Source organism: Sminthopsis crassicaudata, chromosome 5, assembly GCF_048593235.1.
Source record: "Sminthopsis crassicaudata isolate SCR6 chromosome 5, ASM4859323v1, whole genome shotgun sequence".
Lineage (NCBI taxonomy): Eukaryota > Metazoa > Chordata > Mammalia > Dasyuromorphia > Dasyuridae > Sminthopsis > Sminthopsis crassicaudata.
Genome location: NC_133621.1, coordinates 237,174,672 through 237,194,851, shown reverse-complemented (window position 1 = coordinate 237,194,851; position 20,180 = coordinate 237,174,672). Strand labels below are relative to the sequence as shown.

The 20,180-nt window shown below is 34.5% G+C and overlaps 1 protein-coding gene across 5 annotated transcripts in view; it reads right to left on the bottom strand.

Annotated features, from left to right (window-relative positions):
- PTPRB (protein tyrosine phosphatase receptor type B) overlaps window positions 1-20,180 on the bottom strand; it is a 133,897-nt gene that overhangs the window by 75,553 nt on the left and 38,164 nt on the right. For 3 of the 5 annotated variants that reach the window (XM_074270541.1, XM_074270542.1, XM_074270543.1), the window contains exons 4-5: window positions 17,415-17,688; window positions 5,309-5,587 (exon numbers count right to left, since the gene is read on the bottom strand). In XM_074270541.1, coding sequence (XP_074126642.1) covers window positions 5,309-5,587; window positions 17,415-17,688 — 553 coding nt within the window. Of the gene's footprint in view, window positions 1-5,308; window positions 5,588-17,414; window positions 17,689-18,123; window positions 18,794-20,180 lie in introns of those variants that run through there. The other 2 variants (XM_074270545.1, XM_074270546.1) reach the window with 1 other exon arrangement.

Sequence of the window (20,180 nt, the reverse complement as noted above, 5' to 3'; positions counted from 1 at the left end):
TTAAATTTCTTCTACATAAAATTTGTTAACATTTCATCAAGTACTCAAATGGATTTATGATTTTACTGATTTGAAAGTTTCTTCCAACAAAATAAATCACAACTCATTCATGCCAGCTCATCTTCTGCAGTTCTTATCTATGTCGTTCCATAAAGATGCCATAGGTTTGGTTAACTCAACATAGTAGAAGCCTTCCTTTATTTTTCTTGACATTGCAAGAGTACCAATGGGGTAACCTGGCTTCTGTTTTTCATTCCTCACGCTTGCTAGTCTATCTTTTTTTCCGTTATTTCCTTAATTTCTTGGTGACATGACATTTCTGTTTTTCTTCAAAGTTATTAATTGTTCATGTGTTTCAGTCTGCTAAGTGCCATTCCACTAACATCTGTAGCATCATTTTTCAGAGACTATTAAATTCTATATCTACAGCCACAAAATAACACTATTAAAATGTTAGTATTAAAAACAGGGGCCTTTGTTTTTTTGGGAAAATTGGGGTCAAATAGAAGAGAGCAGCAATTTTTCAAGGGCAGTCTCCTCTTCTTGTTCAAGTCTGTGCCCAGCTCTTTGTCCATCCTCTCTATCCCAGATACACATATCAATGGACAAATTCTGTAAGTTAACCACCCAAGGGCATTTTGTAATCTAGATGGTGACAGGCTAGTGGTCTCTCCTGTGTAGATGATCAGACCAAATTATTTTGAGCCACTGGAGATGTCTTCTAGGAGTCTCTGCAAAGTTTTGGGGCTTGATGCAATCAGAACAATGTCAAACTCAAGCTAAAGTATCTGGAAGACCTCAAGAAGTATTAGAAATTCTTCTTCAACTTGGATTATGTACTGGAACTCTTAATGCAAGTAAAGTGGTAAACTTTTTGGTAAGCATATATTTTGCCATTTTATGACTTGTCTTACTATTTATGATCAGAGAATCATTAAACAAAGTTATTTATATTATTTTGTCTTCCAAGGGATCTTAGATGATTTTTATTTGTGTGGGAGCCACCTTGCTGAAAAAAAAATCTTTAGACTGATACTTTACCCTACCAAATAATATTATTTTTCACTCAATACACTCCTATATTATAATGATAATCATTCATATGTTACTACTTAATATGCTAATACTATATTATATTCATTACTCTTTCATTTAATTACAGGAATGGGAAAGATGTAGTCAATTATTAAATATCATCTTTTTCTTTTGATTTGTGTACAATAACTTTCATAAAGATTTTGTGCAAATGGAAAGTAGATATGTATTAGTGATTAATTCTTGATGTTCTCTCAGTTGGCTTTTTGGTGCTATTAAAAGGGTTAGAGAACTTTTTTACATACTTTTTCTTTTCCCCTCTTTTTATTTACTTTGTATCTCAATCTCTTCAGGCTTTTGTGATTGCCTTGCCTTTAATTCAAATCTCTTGTACATATTACATATACAAGATGGTCTTTTAATTGTTCTTTTAAAGTGCTTTTAAATACATCTGGGATTGTGATGGTGCAGTGATTTCACCAATTTTTGATGGAGAAAACAATTTGTTATGATGATTTTACAAATATTTTCTATTTTCCTTTTAGTTGGATATATTGTCTAACTTTCATGAACTGATTTTATCCTTCATTTCTCATTGACCTTTGAAATGACATTGCTCAGAATCATCTGTTCTCTTCCTTCATAAGATTTTGCAGATAAGTTTACATTCTATATTGGTATTGACTTTAGCTACCATCTCTTTTTGGCAAGTTGAAGTGTCAAAATATTTGCTGACTGAAGGAAGCCCTTTCTCAATTCTTTTGATCTTCTTTATTAATGCAAGTAATTCATATTAGTTAATTTTTCAAAATAAAACTATTATACTTGTTGTCAATGTGATTTTGTTTCCACTTTCCAATTTTGATTGTCAATTACTTCTTTTAATAGCTCCATATTGAGTTGTTTTAATTGTATGCTATATATTTTCCTCATTTTTATAAGTTTTTCTTCCTTTTTACTATAATATTAACTCTGAAAAGATAATCATCTGGCTGTATATGGCTAATTTAAAGATATCTTCCACATCAATAATAAATTTTTCCTGTCTGTCAAAATATCTATTTCCTCTTCATGGTATTGTTTGGTACTTATCATATCCAAAGACTAGCAATTATTTTCCTAAAGAAAATATTGATGATTCAAAATATGAGCTTTCTGGGACATCTATAAGTCTTTTGTCTTTCTCATTTTCTCATTTTTCCTGAATCATACTTTTATATATAGTATGATATATATACATATATATGTATGTATATATTTGTGTGTGTATGTATATATATATATATATATATATATGAAGATTTTTCTTTTCAAAACACATGCAAAAATAGTTTTCAACATTCACTCTTGCAAAACCTTGTGGTCCAAATTTTTTTTTCTCTCTCCCCTACCCCCCACTTCCTCCCCTAGATGGCAAGTAATCCCATATAGGGATGTGCAACTGAATCTTCCTTCCTTCCTTCCTTCCTTCCTTCCTTCCTTCCTTCCTTCCTTCCTTCCTTCCTTCCTTCCTTCCTTCCTTCCTTCCTTCCTTCCTTCCTTCCTTCCTTCCTTCCTTCCTTCCTTCCTTCCTTCCTTCCTTCCTTTCTTCTTTCCTTCCTTCCTTTTTTTCTTTCTTTCTTTCTTTTTCTTTCTCCTAACTTCATGACTGGTGCTCTATTTACTGTACCACCTAGCTGCCCCTAAATCATACTTTCTAATATATCTTTTTTTCATTTTCATCTTTTTCCTCCTTTGAGTTAAAGTAACAGTTATTGAAATTTACTGATTTAATTTGGTATGTCTTGTCCAAGATCTTTGTAGAATTTCTTTATCTCTTCATCTTTAACAATGGATAATGGCACATAAACTTCTCGTAAATCTCTAATGGCCAAATATCCCATGAAACAATGTTTCTCTTGTTTTGGGTTATTTAATTAAAAAAAAAAAACAGAGATGAAAGAGTATGTAAGTGATAGATGGGGATTGAGAGGGGTAATGTATCTAGGAATCCAGTTTAGCCAGATGAGAACATCAGCATCCTCTGGCTTTCTTTGCCTCTCCATGGAGTACCTATGAATTAGCCTACCATTTAGTTTTCAACTTCTTTCTTTTTTATTTATGACAAAAATGTTAAATTGATAGAATTCATCTCTTCCTACAATACATCTATTGGATAAGTGGCTGAAATTTATCATCTCATGAGGCAAATTGTTTATAGATAGCTTAAGACATCCAGAAGATCCAGAAATGGAAATGGTTATCTAGGACTGACAGCCATTTTACAATTTTTCTTTGTCTTATAAGTTGTCATGGCCAAATAATTCAACAAAAAAATGACTATTTTATTGGTGATATGCCTTACCTTAGTTGCTTGGTTAGTCTTCAGAACAAAGACTCCTTTAATGTTAGGGCCATACATGAAACATTTCTAGGATTATAGAACCTGCTAGAGATCATGCCCTGCCATGACCATTAAGAATCCAGGATTACTTCCAGGAGGGATTATTGGAAGCATCATATAGTAAGATATTATGTTAACATTCTTAGAGAGTTCATACTTATGACCACTATGCTATTATTCAGCTAGACTAATTTTTAATATAAACTATTATTTTTCTATCATTTAATGGTAGCAATTTAGAAGATCTCTGTGACAGCTGCATTTTTGTTTTTGTATGAATATACTAAAAAAAGTGTTTTTTTTTAACAGCAAGCACTACAAAACCTTTCTAAAGTTACAATCATTATAAAATATAGAAAATAGAAAATAGTTTTTTTTTAAGAAAAACCTAATGAGGAATATTTATGGAAGGCAAGCATAAAGAAGAACTGGAAGAAAGGGGAAAAAAGAATAAAGTAGGGAGATAACAAAGGGAAGAAAAAGGGGAATGAGGGAAAAATAAATGAGAGAAATAAAGAGAAAAAGAGGTCTATATAATAGAAAGTACAAGAATCACTGCTCAAATGTCACAGTATCTTGGTTCCCAACTACAAGTCAAGCAGGAGAGGAAAGAATGGAATTCAGGAAACTTCATGCTGAGTTAATGTCAAGCAAACATGGGTAAAGGAATAAAATAACAAAGTAAATGCATTCCAGGGCATAAATTCAGAAAATAAAGTTGATCAACACAATTTGATTTTAAATATGTTAGAGTTGGTTAGCAACTTAAAGATTGTCCACTTAAATCCATCTTATAGATGAGAAAAAATTGTAACTCCAGGGAAGTTGCCAGTCATATAATAAAATGAGGAGTAAGAAGTCAGACTTTCCAACTCAATGATTTTTTTTTTTTTTTGTGATCCCAAACTGCTTTCCAAACCATATTGGGGTGAGAGAGACATAGGCTTGTTTCTGTACTTTTGATAATGATACTTCTAAGATCTCTGGAATTGGGATTAAATATGATGTTGTAAATACAGGGCAATTCAAATAGAAATCATGAGTCCTGGATTTTAGCACCAACTCTGGTACTAATTTAACTTGATTAATTTAATAGTTTAATTAGTAACTGATCCAAATATAAGAACATGACTCCCGAGATAAAATGAGATAATATATGTAAAACACTTTGAAATCCTTAAAGTAATATGTAAAATGTTAACTATTATTATTGCTTTTTTGGTTGAATGGGGAATATGGGACAGGGTAAATAATTAATAATCAAAATACTATGTTAAAACTAGTGCAGCTAAAGTTTTAGGTAAAGGTGAAGCGAGAAAGATCTGGAAAAGATGACATTTGAATTGAGTACCAGAGAGACAAGAATTTAATAGACAGGGAGAAGACAAGGGAAGAAACTCTCTCACTTAGGAGGTAGTACATTGGATACAGTGCTGAACTTAGGAGCTAGAAAGACTTGAGTTCAAATGCTGCCTCAAACATTTAATAGCTGTGTGACACTTAACCTCAGCTTCAGTTTTTTCATTTAAAAATGGGATAAAAAAATAACATTTCTCTCCCAAAGTTGTTATTTGGGTCAGAAACCAAGATAACACTGGGGTTTCAAACATATAAGATTAGATATTATAACAAAGAGCAGGTGTTTGGATTTTGGATATACTAAATTTTATACATCAGTGAAGGTAGTTGGAGGTACAGGTTTGGAGTTTGAGAGAAATGTCAGAGCCAGAGGCAGAAATCATACTAACTGGAAGGGTGGCTTCATACAACTTACTTAATTTCTTTTTATCCCAGCTACTTCCTCTATAAATAATGTAAATGGGCTCCCATTTGTTATATGTTATATGATTCTGAGCACTTAATATTTAATAATATATAGACAGGTCTTACCAGTAGATCCACTGATGTGAATTACAGAGCTACTTTTATTTCCAGAAATAGCTTGAATGGCAAAATAATATTTGCTACCAGCAGTGAGATTGGAAAACACACTTTCATTTTGTAAAGTATTTTCTGGAATTACAATCCTCTGGATCTTCTGATTCTTGTCATTGAACAACTGTAGCTCATACCAATCAATCTTTCCCAAAGATGGGGTCCACCAAACGTGCAAGCTCGTGGAAGTAGTCTTGTCCATATCAACCTCAAACCTTGTAGGAGGTAAGGGAACTGTGAAGAAAGTAAAAAAGAAGAGACTGAGATTGATAGGGTTGTGCCAGTATAGTAGGAATTCTTAATCTGGGGTCCATGAACTTGCTTTAAATCAATATCTTGATAACTACATTTCAATATAGTTGGTTTTCTTTGTATCTCTGTGCATTTTATTTTATGCACATAAAAACATGAGCAGCAAGATAATGCAATGGATACAGTAGGAGGCCAGGAGTCAGGAAGACTCATCTTCATGTGTTCAACTCTGGCCTCAGACCCTTACTAGCTGGTGATCTTAGGCAAGTCACTTTCTTCTGTTTCCTTCAGTTCCTTTGGTGATATGCTTTTCTAAACTTAGCAAGTGTGGGCCTCAGAAAAGAGATATACAGGCTGGTACTTGGAGTCTTTCCAGTTTTCTCAGACCTGGCATATCTTACAAATTGCTGGCATGGATTAGAAGAATTTAAGGTTACTTTCCCACCATGATGAGGTACTCAGAATAGGGGTGTTAGTGGAAGACATAAATTGGTATTTCTAATGAATAAAACATTTTATTTGACTCGTTATAGTTATGCTGTTGGAGTTCTAACTTATGTACAAAGTTTTATATTTTCTCTATCCTAAAAATAATTATATCTGTCTCTCTTCTTATCTCCATCTGTCTCCCTCTCTCTGTTTGTCTTTGTGGTTTTGTGTCTGTTTCTCTTTCTTTCTGGGTCTCTGTCTCTGAAAAATTTGGTAAAAGTTTGATTTTTTGCTTACTTGATGAAAAACATTCAACATTAAGAAACATATGTTTTCAATGGAATTTCTTCCATTAGTAGGGCCAATTTTTATCTCAGCGTTTGGTGCCATATAAATATAGCCAAAGAGAGCAATACTGTAGCTAACGAATCTTCATCATATGGCCCCAAGTCCTGCCTAAATTTATATATAACATCTTATGATACAGGTTATCCAACAACATATGTATTCTGAACTTCAGTCTATGAAATGACATATAGGAGACTTTCAACCTTGTCCTTGAGTACTCCAAGATACGAGGAAGGTTTGGAAAAGAATAGTAGGAGATACAATAGGAAAACAATATAATAAAGCACGAAATAAATCCAACATTCCAGAACTCTAAAACATCTTTGGGAATCCTAGCCTCATCTTTTATAGAGTAGAGTTTCAGATTGAACAGTGTTCAGTCTGTGAGTTATGAAACCTCCAAGTGGTCTACCATGTAAACTCAACATGGATTGGTGCTGTGGAAGTTTTATTGAATATTTTTATAATATAGCATTCTAATGGTTCTGTGGAGATGTCAGAAAAATAAATACATCCATCAAAGTAGGACAGAGATGCAGAAAACCCAAGGGATCACTACATTCTCCCACAGTTTTAGGGCTCCAAAAGTTTGGATTACAGCTGACTGAAAGGAAATTCTAAGGACCTTAGAAGAGACTCTACTAAAGTCAACATAACTAAAGATAAAGTGACCTTGTGTTCAAAATAACTGCATTTTATTTTAAAGGATTTTTTAAAAGGCAGCATGGATAGATAACTGTCCTCAGTTACAAAGAGCTGAATTCAAATCTTGCCTTTGATACTTTCAGGGCAAAGCAATTAACCTGTTAATACTCTCAGTGAATCCATAAGACTCCAACTTCCAGAGGTGATACTAACTTGTATTGGGGAAAGGTTACTTTATTAATGAAATGAGAGATTCAGAGTCTATCCTTATAGATTCATTTAGAAGAAAGGAAATGGAAGAGTGGCTTTGTAGCTAGTTGACCTCCAAGACAAGAATACATGGATTTATATCTTGCCTCTAACACAGATAGGTTGTATGATGTGGGCAAGCCTTTCATTTGTGAGTTTTAGCAATTCTTTAAGATACAAAGCTGTAGAACAGGGATGGGTAGAGGGATGGTCCTTTATCAATGAAAACATAGGTCTTTCCCCTATCTTTATTCAATTAAGTTTTTGTTTAGTATTTAAATTTAATTTACTTTATTTTGAACTTAAGAACTAAAACAAATATTTCTATAGCAGTAGACATTCCTTTTAAATAAAAGTTTTCATGTAACTTTCTTTTCTTTGTCCCTTCCCCACCATAGCTACCATTAGACACAATTCTGTATATATATGTAAAACCATTCTATACTACTTCTATTTATCAGTTCTTTCTCTGAATGCAGAGTATCTTTCTTATATGTCCTTTATAGTTACTTTAAGAATTTTCTTTTAATGCCTACTTTCCCCTATTTCCTATATTTCACTATTCCCCTATTTATAAATAACATTTGGTCAACAAGTAAAGTTGCATTTCATTGTTCTCAGTCTCTGAAAATTAGCCACAAAAGTGGTCAATGGTGGATCAATCCAAGCCTAAATGAGTAAACTAATATTTTCAAAGCAATAATAGCAAAATGATCTGACTTTATTTTTTTTGAGGTTTTTTAGTATATATATTTTTAATTTTTTAAATTAATTTTTATAATTATAACATTTTCTTTGACAGTACATATGTATAGGTATTTTTTTTTTTTACAACATTATCCCTTGTACTCCCTTCTGTTCCGAATTTTTCCCCTCCTTTCCTTTACCCCCTCCCCTAGATGGCAGGCATTCCCATACATATTAAATAATGATCTGACTTTAGAGATGACTTCTGCAGAGCAGCTCAAATGAAATGTCCCATTTCATCTGATATTTTACTCTAATCCTCCATCCAAGAGAGCAGAAGCTTATAAAGTGAACAATAAAAAGCTTTCTTCTGAATCATTAAGATTTTTCAGATCAAAATATTCACACCCCCTCTTCAAGAATTATCTTAAGAACTGCTTCATTTTTTTCCCCTTCCTAGGGTCACACACATATTCTGTGTTAGAAGCAGATTTGAAATCAGGTATTCCTTGTTTCCTAGTTGACTTTCTACTTTTTATTTTATCCTGAATAATATCCCAGAACCACTCATTTTCATGGTTAGCTTTTGTTTTTATATAATTTTTATTTCCAAATGCATCCTTATCTCACTTAATTAGTGAGCTATCTCTCTTAACAAAAGTTTTTAAAAGAAATAGTGGGAAAAGTAAGGAAGAATATAAATTCAAAATGATGTTTCTACTTAAGAAAAACTTTCATTTGGGAATTTAGATAAAGACTAAAACTATTCTGAATTCTGATAGTTCTCCAAACTCAAGAACAATGAATTCAAGAGGATCACATCAGGAATACCTGCAGAGAGAATCATTCTATTCTGAGTATGATTTTCATTTACATTTCAAAGGTAATTAGTAAATTTCTAAAAGTTTGGTATCCAGACAACATGTTCTGTCTGATCTGAGATTTTGGCATTAAATTTTAAGGTGTTTTAAATCAAAATGGGTTACAAGTCTAGAAGGTGAAGTTCAAATAAGCAGACTTTATCTAATCAATCTGGGCCAGAAAACAAAACACCGAGTCCTTTGTATATCCGCTAGAACAAAGAAACAATAGGACCCGGGAGGTGCCTGGGCTGAGAAAACCCTGGCTGGAAACAAACACTTAAAAAACCATTTATATTGTGATAATTCTTTGCTGACAATTTCCCAGCCCTGATATGGTAAAGAAGTCAAATGTTTTTTGGACAAGTATTTTTCATGTGAAATCTGCTTAAGATCTATAAACACTTCATGAGGCTGTTTTCTTAGGACTGTGTTTCATGAAGCTATTACTTTTCTTTTTAATTCAGAGATGGTCATTTAGTATATTCAATATAATCTCACATTATTTTAAAAGATATTTCTATATATAATAAAAATGAATCACAAAATTTGAAAAACCCCACTATATCTACATAAATCATGTGGATGGATAGATGGATAGATATGGATGGACACTACATATTTATATCTCTATTAGTTTAGTCACAACACACCTCTGTGCTTCATAACTAGTGAAATATTTCAGAATAAGAGAACTGTCAAGTCCATAAATTGAAACTTTATATCTTGAAAAAACATATATGAATCATTAGCCAGAAATTTTGTACATCTTTGTTTTCAGAAACAAGAAGAAACAATAATGCCAATGATAGCAGATCGCTACAGAGTTGTCTAGGCATTTAATATTGACCACACTATTAAAAGGAAGTTCCAGAAATTTCATAAGTAAGTTTGATCACCCAATTTTCCTGTCTTAAGAGGAAAGGACAAAATTTGGTGAAAGTACATCACCAAGATGAACTGTCCTTTAAGTCAAACTTTTTTTTTTTTGGAAGGAATTCACATAATGAAATATTTATTTTCTTTCCTTTTTTGAAAATATCAGGATCACTAGATAAGAGAATTTCAAGAGCATTTTGAATGTGAAATGACCAATGTTTATTTTGAAAATAGGTGCTAGTGTACGGAAGAAATGCAATCACATGCAGATTTTTGTTGCAAGCACTTTTTTCTCTTCAAAAGTTTCATGATCCCTTACATATTTTTTTTTTAAATGCCTCCTATACCTAAGTATAGGAGGATTTTTTTTTTAAAATGAGATGATGAAATATCTTTCCTGTTAACCACAAAATATGTCTATTTAGTTAAAAAATATCAAATTGGTTAAATTATTATAGTCCAAAAGGCTGATGAACTTAAATGAATTGGTTACTTTTCCCTTAGTTTTGTTGATATCAGATTAATTACATGTAGCCTATATGAAGAAGATATTGATAGGGGTTGAGGTCCCTTTAAGATTCCTTTCTGATCTCCAGCCCCTCCCATGGCTGAAGAAGCTAGGATCTTTTGAGTCACAAATCCTGGTCAAAAAGCACCCTTTTTGAATTCCAATGAACTTGGAAAAGCCCCGACTATCTGCTCAGGTTTCCCCAACCCCTACAAACAGCTTCTTCCTTATCTAATGACCCTTAGAATTCTATTCAAATTCTAACCCTAACTAACCTAATTCTAACTCCAGCTCAGGCGGGAGGCCAGCCTGGGACTCCACCCATGGGCCCTATCAGATTGTCCAAAGTCCCCCAGAATGGAGTCCACTTTTTGCAGAGGTCCCAAACATGGCATCCTTACGCTGGTCATGTCAAAGATTTCTGCCCACCGGAGCCACCCTGGCTCTGTGTTTTCTTACCTTTTAATCTTATTTCCAAACTCTACAATAAACCTTTTTTTACCAATCTAGGTTTTCGGGGCTGTAAATTCCTTTACAGGGGACTCTGGGCCATCACTAGACTTCATTTAACTATGTATCTTTGCACCGAACCAAAAGGGGTTCCCCCTTTCCTAACTCTCATCAATATGACATTAACCAATTCCTATGACTTTGAAAAAGGACTGCAAAATGGCGTTGTGCATAGAATGTCAGACCTGGAGTGAGGAATCTTCCTAAGTTAAAATCCAGCCTTAGACACTGTAAGACCTTGGGCAAGTCACTTAATTCTGTTTGCCTCAATTTTCTGTAAAATGATCTGGAGAGGGAAATTGCAAACCACTCCACTATCTATGCCAAGGAAACCCTTCTCACTAGTCCCTCCTCCCCCACTCCCCATCCGAGAAAGAGTTAGATTTGACTGAAACACAATTGAATGACAAGATGGCTTCAAAAATTTTAGTAGTTTTGCCTCCAGAATCTCTCTTTTTCATCTTTGTTTTCTATTCCTACTACTACCACTCCCCTAGTCTTTACCTGTATTACCTCATCCTTATGATATCCAAAATGATTCAATTCTAAATCCAGTGATTTTCTAAGTTATTTATATCTAGTCCCACCCCAAGACATTGCCACCAAATTAATCATCCAAAAGTGCTACTTTGTACCTATTAAAATTTTTTGAGAGTTTTTCATTTTTGACATCATAAAATTTAACTGGAATTCAAAGATTTCTTCTGGTCTCTTACCTCCCCATTCTCCTTATCTATGTAAACTTTTTGCTTTACTCATTGCTTCCCATATACATTATGTGCATTCTTTGAATCTTTATCTAAATTTACTTCTACTTAGAATATACTTTTCATTCCTTTTGTTATCTAATTCTAACCTTTTTTTAGACCTCAATTAAATTCTTACCTCCTCTGCAAACCATTCCTTGATCCTATAGGGAGCATTCCAGACGGACTTCAGAGTTTACTTTTTTCTCTTAACTCTGACTACATCTTGGCCTATGTCATTGATTTAGAACTTAGTATTTTTTTAATTTATCTTTTATATCTGTGTCTTATTTATCCAGCTAAATTTTAAAACTATAGTGTACAGGAATCCCTATTGCCCAAAACAATGCTTTTGATTACTGTTAATTCCTTGATTTGGGATCAAAATTTATGATCTTTTGAATTACATAGCTCAATAATGAGTGCTTCTCTTTATATGGAAACTCTTCAAGGAGGAGTCTCATATCAGTATGATGAATGTTGTAAAATGTGTAGATTGAATAGTAAACAAGAAAAAGAGAAAGAAGAAACAAACATGTCCACAAAGATAACTAATTAACTAGTTTGCAATACAAAAACCTGATTCACTTATTGTTTAGTTCTGTTATTTAATATTTTAAAAGATGATGTGAGTCAACATCTATATAAACATACATCTGGAATGTGTTTTGCCCTTTCTAAGGGCAAAAGTACTGGGGAAAGGGGGTGGCAAACTCTCATTTTCAGTCATTCTAGCTAATGTAACATGTGAAGACATACAGAAAACATATGCAGAAAGATCAAGTGTTTATGGAAGCAGTGATTCAACTATTCACAAGTTTAATACAGAATCCAATGACCAGTTCAATTTCATAATTAAAATGATTGTAATTAATGATTTTAACAGTCTAATTAGTTTGACTTAATTTGACTACTACTGCATTTATTTGTTCTCTCACTCTTTCCTCACACAGAGGTAGAACTATTCCTACTCCTCGCTAAAACTAATTTTTCTACTTGATTGCTTAATACCATTCCTATCACCTCTAGTATCTTATTCCAAAAATTATCCCTCTTCTTTCATATATCTTCAATCTCTCCTTCTCTACTGACTTCTTTCCTATAAAGATATTCAGAATTTTCTACTCCTAAAATAAAAATAAAAAACAAGAAACTTTTCCTTCTAGATTATCTTTCTCTTCTCCTTTATGACAAAATTTCTGGAAAAACTCTAGTCAACACATTCTTTCTTCAGTTCTCTCTTCCACTGAAAGTCATCAGTGATCTTTTAATTCTTGACCTCCTTACAGCATCAGAATCTATTGACCATCTTCTTCTACATATTTTCTCCTCCTATTAATTTCTAGATCTAAGAAAATAATAGAGAAAATGCTAATGCAGATTCAACTTAAAAGTGAATCTTGAATATATTTTGGGGAATAAGAAGAACTGGTTAATCATTTACTAGAATACCCTTGAATCCCAACCTTTCATTTGCAGTCTATTCCCACATCTCTAATTCTCTACAAGATAATTTTATTTGTTGTACCATCAATATCTTAGCTAAACATGTTAAAAACTGAACTTATTCTTCCTCCTAAACCTGATCCTTCTTTTGATTTCACTATTATTTTCAATCATACCAATTTACCCAGTCTCCAGTTTGCAAGATCTTGTTGTTATCTCTAACTTTTCTCTTTCCCTCACTCCTCATATCCAATCACTTAACCAAAGTCCCACTGATTCAACTTTACAATATCTCTCAAACTGTCCCAATTGCCAGTATCCCAGGATGAACTCTCATGATCATCTGCCTTGCCAGAAAGTCCAGAAACTGCTCCAATTCACAATTTCACAAAATTAGTAGTCAAAAGCAATGCTTTTTAAAAACTAACATGGTGTAGCTGAGAGGACACTGGATTTGGAGTAAGGACTGACTTTGTTTCAAATCCTGCCTCAGACATATGCTAGTAATTCTGTGGCCTGTATAATTCCTTCTAGTTCTAAATCTATTATTTTATGATTATGTTTGTGACCAAATGTTTTTAAGATTAGTAATAATTCCAAATAGTTGACTAGAATTTTTTGATTTTGGAGGATATTAGCTTTTATTATCACTTTTAGATTATTCCAGACTAATGCAGATGCTTCTGAGAACTAGAGGAAGCTTAGAATTTTATGTAGGCAGCTTATGTGCCATAAGTAGATACGTTACTAGGCCTGGAGTCAAAAAGCTGTGGATTTAAATCCAGCCTCAGACTAATTAGTAGCTGTATGACAAGATTAAGAGACTTGCCTCAGGTTAACTAGGGTATGAAATCAGATTTGAACTTATGAAGGTAACTTCCTGACTCCTCTGGCACTCTACCTATTGAACCACCTTGATGCTCTATGCTAAATTAGTTCTAGGCAAACTTATTAGCAATTGTTTTGTTATAGGTTGACCAGTTGTTAAACTGCTTCAAAGCAATCCAAGCTCCTACCTGGAATTGTTCTTGATACCCCCAGCTACTTCCAAATTATATTTATTATTATATATATATATATATATACACATATATATATTAACATATATACATAAAGCTATCAAACTTGTAGCCTATAAAACTTCTCAGTACATTTTGAGTAAGATTAAGAAGTAACTGGGAAATGTTTAACAAAATAGAAAAAATACATACAAATTAGATATTGCTGACCTGCAGTTTTCTAAGTCAATATGTGGACCATAGGTATTATTTCTACCTGAGTTTGACACCGATGATGTAAATGTTTCTTCCCAACAGAGATAGGGGAAGTTTTACTTTTCTTATTTTATCCTTAGTACTAAAGCAGTGTGTGGCATATAGGAGACATTGAACAAATGCTTATTGATCAATTTATTTATTGATTAAAGAGAATGGATCACTTCTACATTACATAGTAGCATGTCATAGGTTGTTTATTTAGTATCTACAACTTTCTCAGCCCATGAGGCTAGACTCTGAAGTGAGGCAGTAAGGTATAGTGGAAATCCCACTGTCTGTGGGATCAGTAGAATTGGACACCATTTCCAATTCTGTTGTTCAGTTGTTTCAGTCATGTCAGACTCTTCAAGATCCCATTTGGGATTTCCTTGACAAAGATAATGAAATAGTTTCCCATTTCCTCCCTCAGCTTATTTTACAAATGAAAAAAATTGAAGCAAACAGGATCAAGTGACTTGCCTAGAGCCCCACAATTACTCTCTACCTCTATGCATTATGGTGCTACTCCTCCAAGCTCTACCAATAGGCTTGGGACTTGGGGGCACAGGGATAATGATATTTTTACAAACTCCTTTATAGTGTCATTATGCGTGAAACATTTTGTAAACTGTACAACACTAAATAAATGTGAACCATGATTATTACTAGGGTTTGCTATGCTAGTCTGATAGATAATGTGATGGCATTCTAAATCAACAACTGTGGATTCAAGTTTCATCCATGGTACTCTGGTACTATTTTTTTGGTAGTGGTAACTATCTCATAGGATGATTAGGAGGCAATAATTTGTAAAATGCAACACTCATTATAGATGTAAGCTATAATTATCAGTGTATAGGTAGTTTTTTACTCAACATTTATTTGTCCCTGAAAACTATTTTTGTTTTTAGTGGATAATGAGCACCCAAAAAAGCACTTCACCAAAACATTTGAGTCATTGCTTTTGTATAGACATAATCTTAAGGAATATGTTCTAATTATCTAATTAACCTGGTCAAAGCAAACAGCCACACTTTATAATTCAGCTCTGAAATTAGATACTTTTCGACATGAATATCCAAATTTTCTTTACATTGACCAAATTAACCAGATCGTTATGAAACTGTTAGTTCATTAAGATTGTAAAGGCATCAAAAAAAATGTAAAGAAAATACTTCCATTCTAGAAAAAAAAAATGTTTCAAGGCCCATGGATATTGCCAATGCAATTCAGGAAAATAATCTATTGTTTGATCTGTGCAAAGAGGAAAGTATTCCAGGGAATTTAATTCCTTATACTTTGAATAGCTCTTACATGGGCTATCTATGAATGATGCAAATTAGATTGATTTGTTAATTTTTTCCTATTCTCAAAATCATAAACTATCAGAGTTGGAAGGTCATCTAATACAATTCCGCATCTAAAGGATAATCTTCTTTTTATCAAATCTATAAAGTGACCATCCAGTATTATCTGGAAGATTTCAATAAGGAGAAGCCATTCTTTGATTCCATAGCCCTAACTAAAAGGCATATATATATTTTTTTTTTATGTCAAGTCTGAGGGGAAATGTAAGATAGTAGAGAGCAGCCTTGGAAAAAAGATAGGTAAGTAGAGAAATAGAGAGGAAAGTAGAAAGATAGCTTTCTAGCAAGCTAGTTAGAAGGATGAATTGTTCAATGGATATTTAGGTAGATAGGTAGATAGATCGATAGAAGATTGATAGATAGATATAGATTGCCAGATGAGGTAGATAATAGAATTCATAAATCCTTATTATGTGTCAGGCAGTGTGCTAACTATTGGGGATACTAATTAAAACCTGCAAGTTAGTTCCTGCCCCAAGGAGCTTACATTCTAATTGGGTAAGATAACATATAAGAAGGAAGTGGGAAGGATTACCTGAATTCAAGTGTTTCCCTTTACAAATACTTTTCCTGACTCTGACTGGTTCTCCACACTATACCTTCTCTTTATTTGGACTCAGGATATTGATAATATTTTGACACTATATAAGCTATACTAAGTGGTCATACCTTCTTTTAGGATTATACAAATCAGTTTAAAAGGACTAATTTATAATTTCCCAAAATACATTCAAAACTTGTCCCCCATGAGGAGTTGTATTTTTTCTTCCTTTTTGTCAATGATTTTTCCCTGTGCTTTAAAGATGAATACCCAGTCTCTCCAAATTTAAGGGGGAAGGGGGAGATATTTTTTTTTCTGGTTTGCTAAATTTTAGAGTGAATTGCACCATAAATCAAATGTCTGTTAAAAGAAGAAAAAAAAAAAACTAAACTATTTTTAAAAATTCTTCAGAGCTTTAAGGAAACAAGTAAATTTAAGAATTTTATATCATATTTTGTGTTAAGCAAGGAAGGTAGTATAGTAGAATGGAAAGAATAGTACCTATAGAATCAAGACCTAAATATTGAGAAAAGGACTGTATTTGAACACAGAATTAATAGATAATTCATGAATAACTAATAAAATTAAACTAAACAATTCAATCTACCCTATTTTAGTCAGTTAAGGGAACTGCTCAATGTCAAAGAAGAGTTCCTTGAAATTTAAACTTTCAAACATTGAGAAGAAACATTGTTAAATAGAATAGCTTGAACAATGAACTAATTGAATTAATAATAATAATTGAGTTACTTTCTTTATCTTTCTCCTCTGCCAACAAGCATCTCATATCTCTATACTTTTTATTTTCCTATACCTTGGATACAAAAAATTTCCAAACACATTAAATCTCCATATATCTAGTAGTTTCTTTTATAAAAAACCTCTTTTCATGGAATGCCAATATCAGTTATGTCTCCCCTCTTTGCTCTATTCCTGAAGTTTCTATGCCCCTTATCAAAAATAATGCTAATTTGAGGAAACGCATGTTTCTCAATCTGTGCATTTTCATTATTTACTTAAAATATTTACTTAAATTATTCTGCTGTTTTGTCATTTTAGTGGGTCAAATTTAACAGTCTCCATCATTTGCATATGCTCCCTTCTAACAGATTCTTACCCTATAATAGGCGCAGAGACCCAGCCTTTTAACACTAAGAGGGCAGAATTTGAGACATCTCAAGCCTCTTAAAATCATACCCCTTGTGTTTGGAGGTCTCTATCAGTGATCAGTTTTCATCTTTCCTTCTTTCTTTGGAGTTTTAATAGGAGGTCAAATGAAAGGAGCCCATCTCTCTCACTTCAGAATGTTCCATGGCAGCTGCACCTGCAACCCATTACCTGTTTGCAAGGAGATGACTTTCGTATCTCCATCCTGAGACACAATCCTGAAATGATAGGTTGTTCCACTTTGTAAATCCTGGGGGTTACATTCATAGGTATGGTTGGCAATCCGCATAGGGTAGCACAGGGCACTCCCAGAGGTGTCGGAGTTGGAGATGAGGCTAAAGTTACAAGGTGACCCTTCTGTGCTCCACCTGAGACTGGCAGACCTGCTGGAGACCTTGGCTTGGGTCAGGTTGATGTCGCATCTCAATGGTTCTCCTAGGCCATTCTGCAAAAGGGATCAGAGACAAGTGACTGCTCCTGACTGCTCCTTCCTTAGAGACGCTCTGGTTCCTTTCCCTTCCTCTCCAAAACAATCTCCCCAAACAAATTCATTAAGTTAAACAAACAAAAAACAGAGCAAGAACATGAGAGATGGCCAAGTCTCCCTACTGCCGTCCTTCTCCAGAGGAGCTTGGGGGTGGGGGCGCAGGAGACAGGGAGCAAGGTATGACTTTGGCAGTGAATGCTCTGGAGGATGAGCTGGTGGCAGAGCATATCTCTGTTTTGCTCTCAGCACCCTTCTCTCGACCGAGGAAGGTTCCTAAAGAAAAAGGTCTAGGAGCACAGAACAACAAGGAGTGGAGGCTGAAAGCTGGAGAGGAAAAGCAAAGAAGGTGTTTTCTCCACATCTATGAGGGAACCCCTTCCTCCTTCCACTCACCTGCATCAGGTTCAGTGCCATCCATAAGGCCAACCTGGCTCCATAGCTCGTCATTGCCATCAGTATTTAACAAGATTATCGAAGGGATTATTAAGAAGGGAGACGGCCACCGAGTCCCAGCTTGTGAGAGGAGAGGCGAGTTGAAGCAAGAGAATGGCAAAGGGAGAGTGGAAACTCCTGGGACAGCCAGCAAGACACTTGTTGCTTAAGGTTCAGGGCTTCCTGCCCTCTCCTTGAGGTTTTCTCCGGGAGGGGTACCGGCATGTGCCAGGACAGGGGCCGCTCTTGCTGCTGCTACTGCTGCTGCTACAGCTGCAGCTCTCGGCGGGCTGCGGACGCGAGAGGGAGCGGGAGCAGGCAGCTCGCAGCCCTTCCCACGCTGCCATACTGACCCGTGCTGCCGCTAGCCTGAGCTCTTTCCACGGACTTCCGCAATCAAAAGGCAATTTCCTCGTCTCCCGGCAAAGAAACAATGCTCCGGGAAAGGAGGGCGCCTCGAGGAGCCAACGCCTGAGGCTGCCAAGGGAATCTGGAGCATGCCCAGCTGCCCCCCTAGTGCCCTCCTCTGCTAACCACCGGGGTCCCGGCCCCGTTGCACTTGGCCTCGCGAACTTTCACTTTTTCCACACTCTTTTCTCTGCTCTCCAGACCTCTGAGCAATAAATGTTACTTGCCTCCCTCCCTCTCACTTTCCAGCCCCCTTTCCTTTCTCCACACCCTTCACCGCCCCTCCTCCCATCTTCCTTCTTATTGTGCTCCCTCTTCTGCTTTCTCCAGGGGCTCTTTTCCCAAGATTATGCCTGACCAATCATGTAACAGAGCAGGTTTTCCTAGGTCTAGAAATCTCTTTCCCGGAACTTTACGAAAATGTTCTTATCCCACAAGTACCACTAAAAAGAATTCGTTCAGTTCTCTTGGTCCCTTTCCCCTCACCAACAAAAAGTTCTTCTTTGCCCATTTCTAATCAAGATGCAATCTTTTCTCTTCTTCCTACACACTTTCAATTTTCTCCTATAAACGATTTTGCTTTGTTTCTGTAGGATAAAACTACTTTAAAAATGCTATTATGAGAACACTGTGATTGAGAAATTCAGTAGTTTGCTTATATTTACCTGCTAAAGTTGTACCCATTTCTTTCCAGAATTAGCTTAATACTACTGTTTAGCAAAGGACAGTAAGGTCACAAGCCAATTTAATCATTAATTCTAAGCTAAAAATTCATAAACAAAGCAATCTTGTGACATATTACTGAATAAAAATCTATCATGACACCCCCAGTTCTAAGAATCTAAGAAATTCTTTCCATTATTATGCAAAGTAATGTAAGTAAGCCCTCCATAAGTTCAGAAATATTTCTTTAACAGAGCATTATAAGCACATTTCCTTCAGTTTTCTGTACCTATTTGTACCCTTGACACAATGTACCTCCCGGTTGTTGAATGACTGTAGGACTAACAATACGCAGAACTTTCCTGATTCTCAAGGAACAAACAAAAAGAATTCTATGCAGATAACAGCCAAAGTATGATCCACACCTTAAATACTTCATTATCACTTCCTTTAGATATAGCATGATGATATAGATGAAGCAGCTATAGCACATTTCACATTGTCATTTCCAAGAGTTTAAAAGACCTGTTGAGGTTGTTAAATGGAGAGGAAAGAAAGCATTAAAAAAAAATTAAATATGCCATACTTAATTTTACATTGTATACAGCAACAGAATGTCTAATTTGAAAATAAACATTTGAAATATATCTAATTCCATTTGGGGAAGCCTCATTCCCTCCTCCAATCTCTTTTAAAAGGTAACTTACACATCTATCTTGCACAAACTTTTTGCTCTTTTTATAGATAACCAAAGTTATATTTTCATACCCTCTATATTCAATAAGGATGAAATATCTTATAGAGAGTAAGCACTTTACTGAATATTATTGATTTGAATTACTTTTTAGTCCATCCTTTTAACTTAAAACACTATCACAGACTAAATCAGAATTAGTTTTTATACTTTTCTTTAAATTAACCCACTAAGCCCAGTCAAGCCCAGAAGA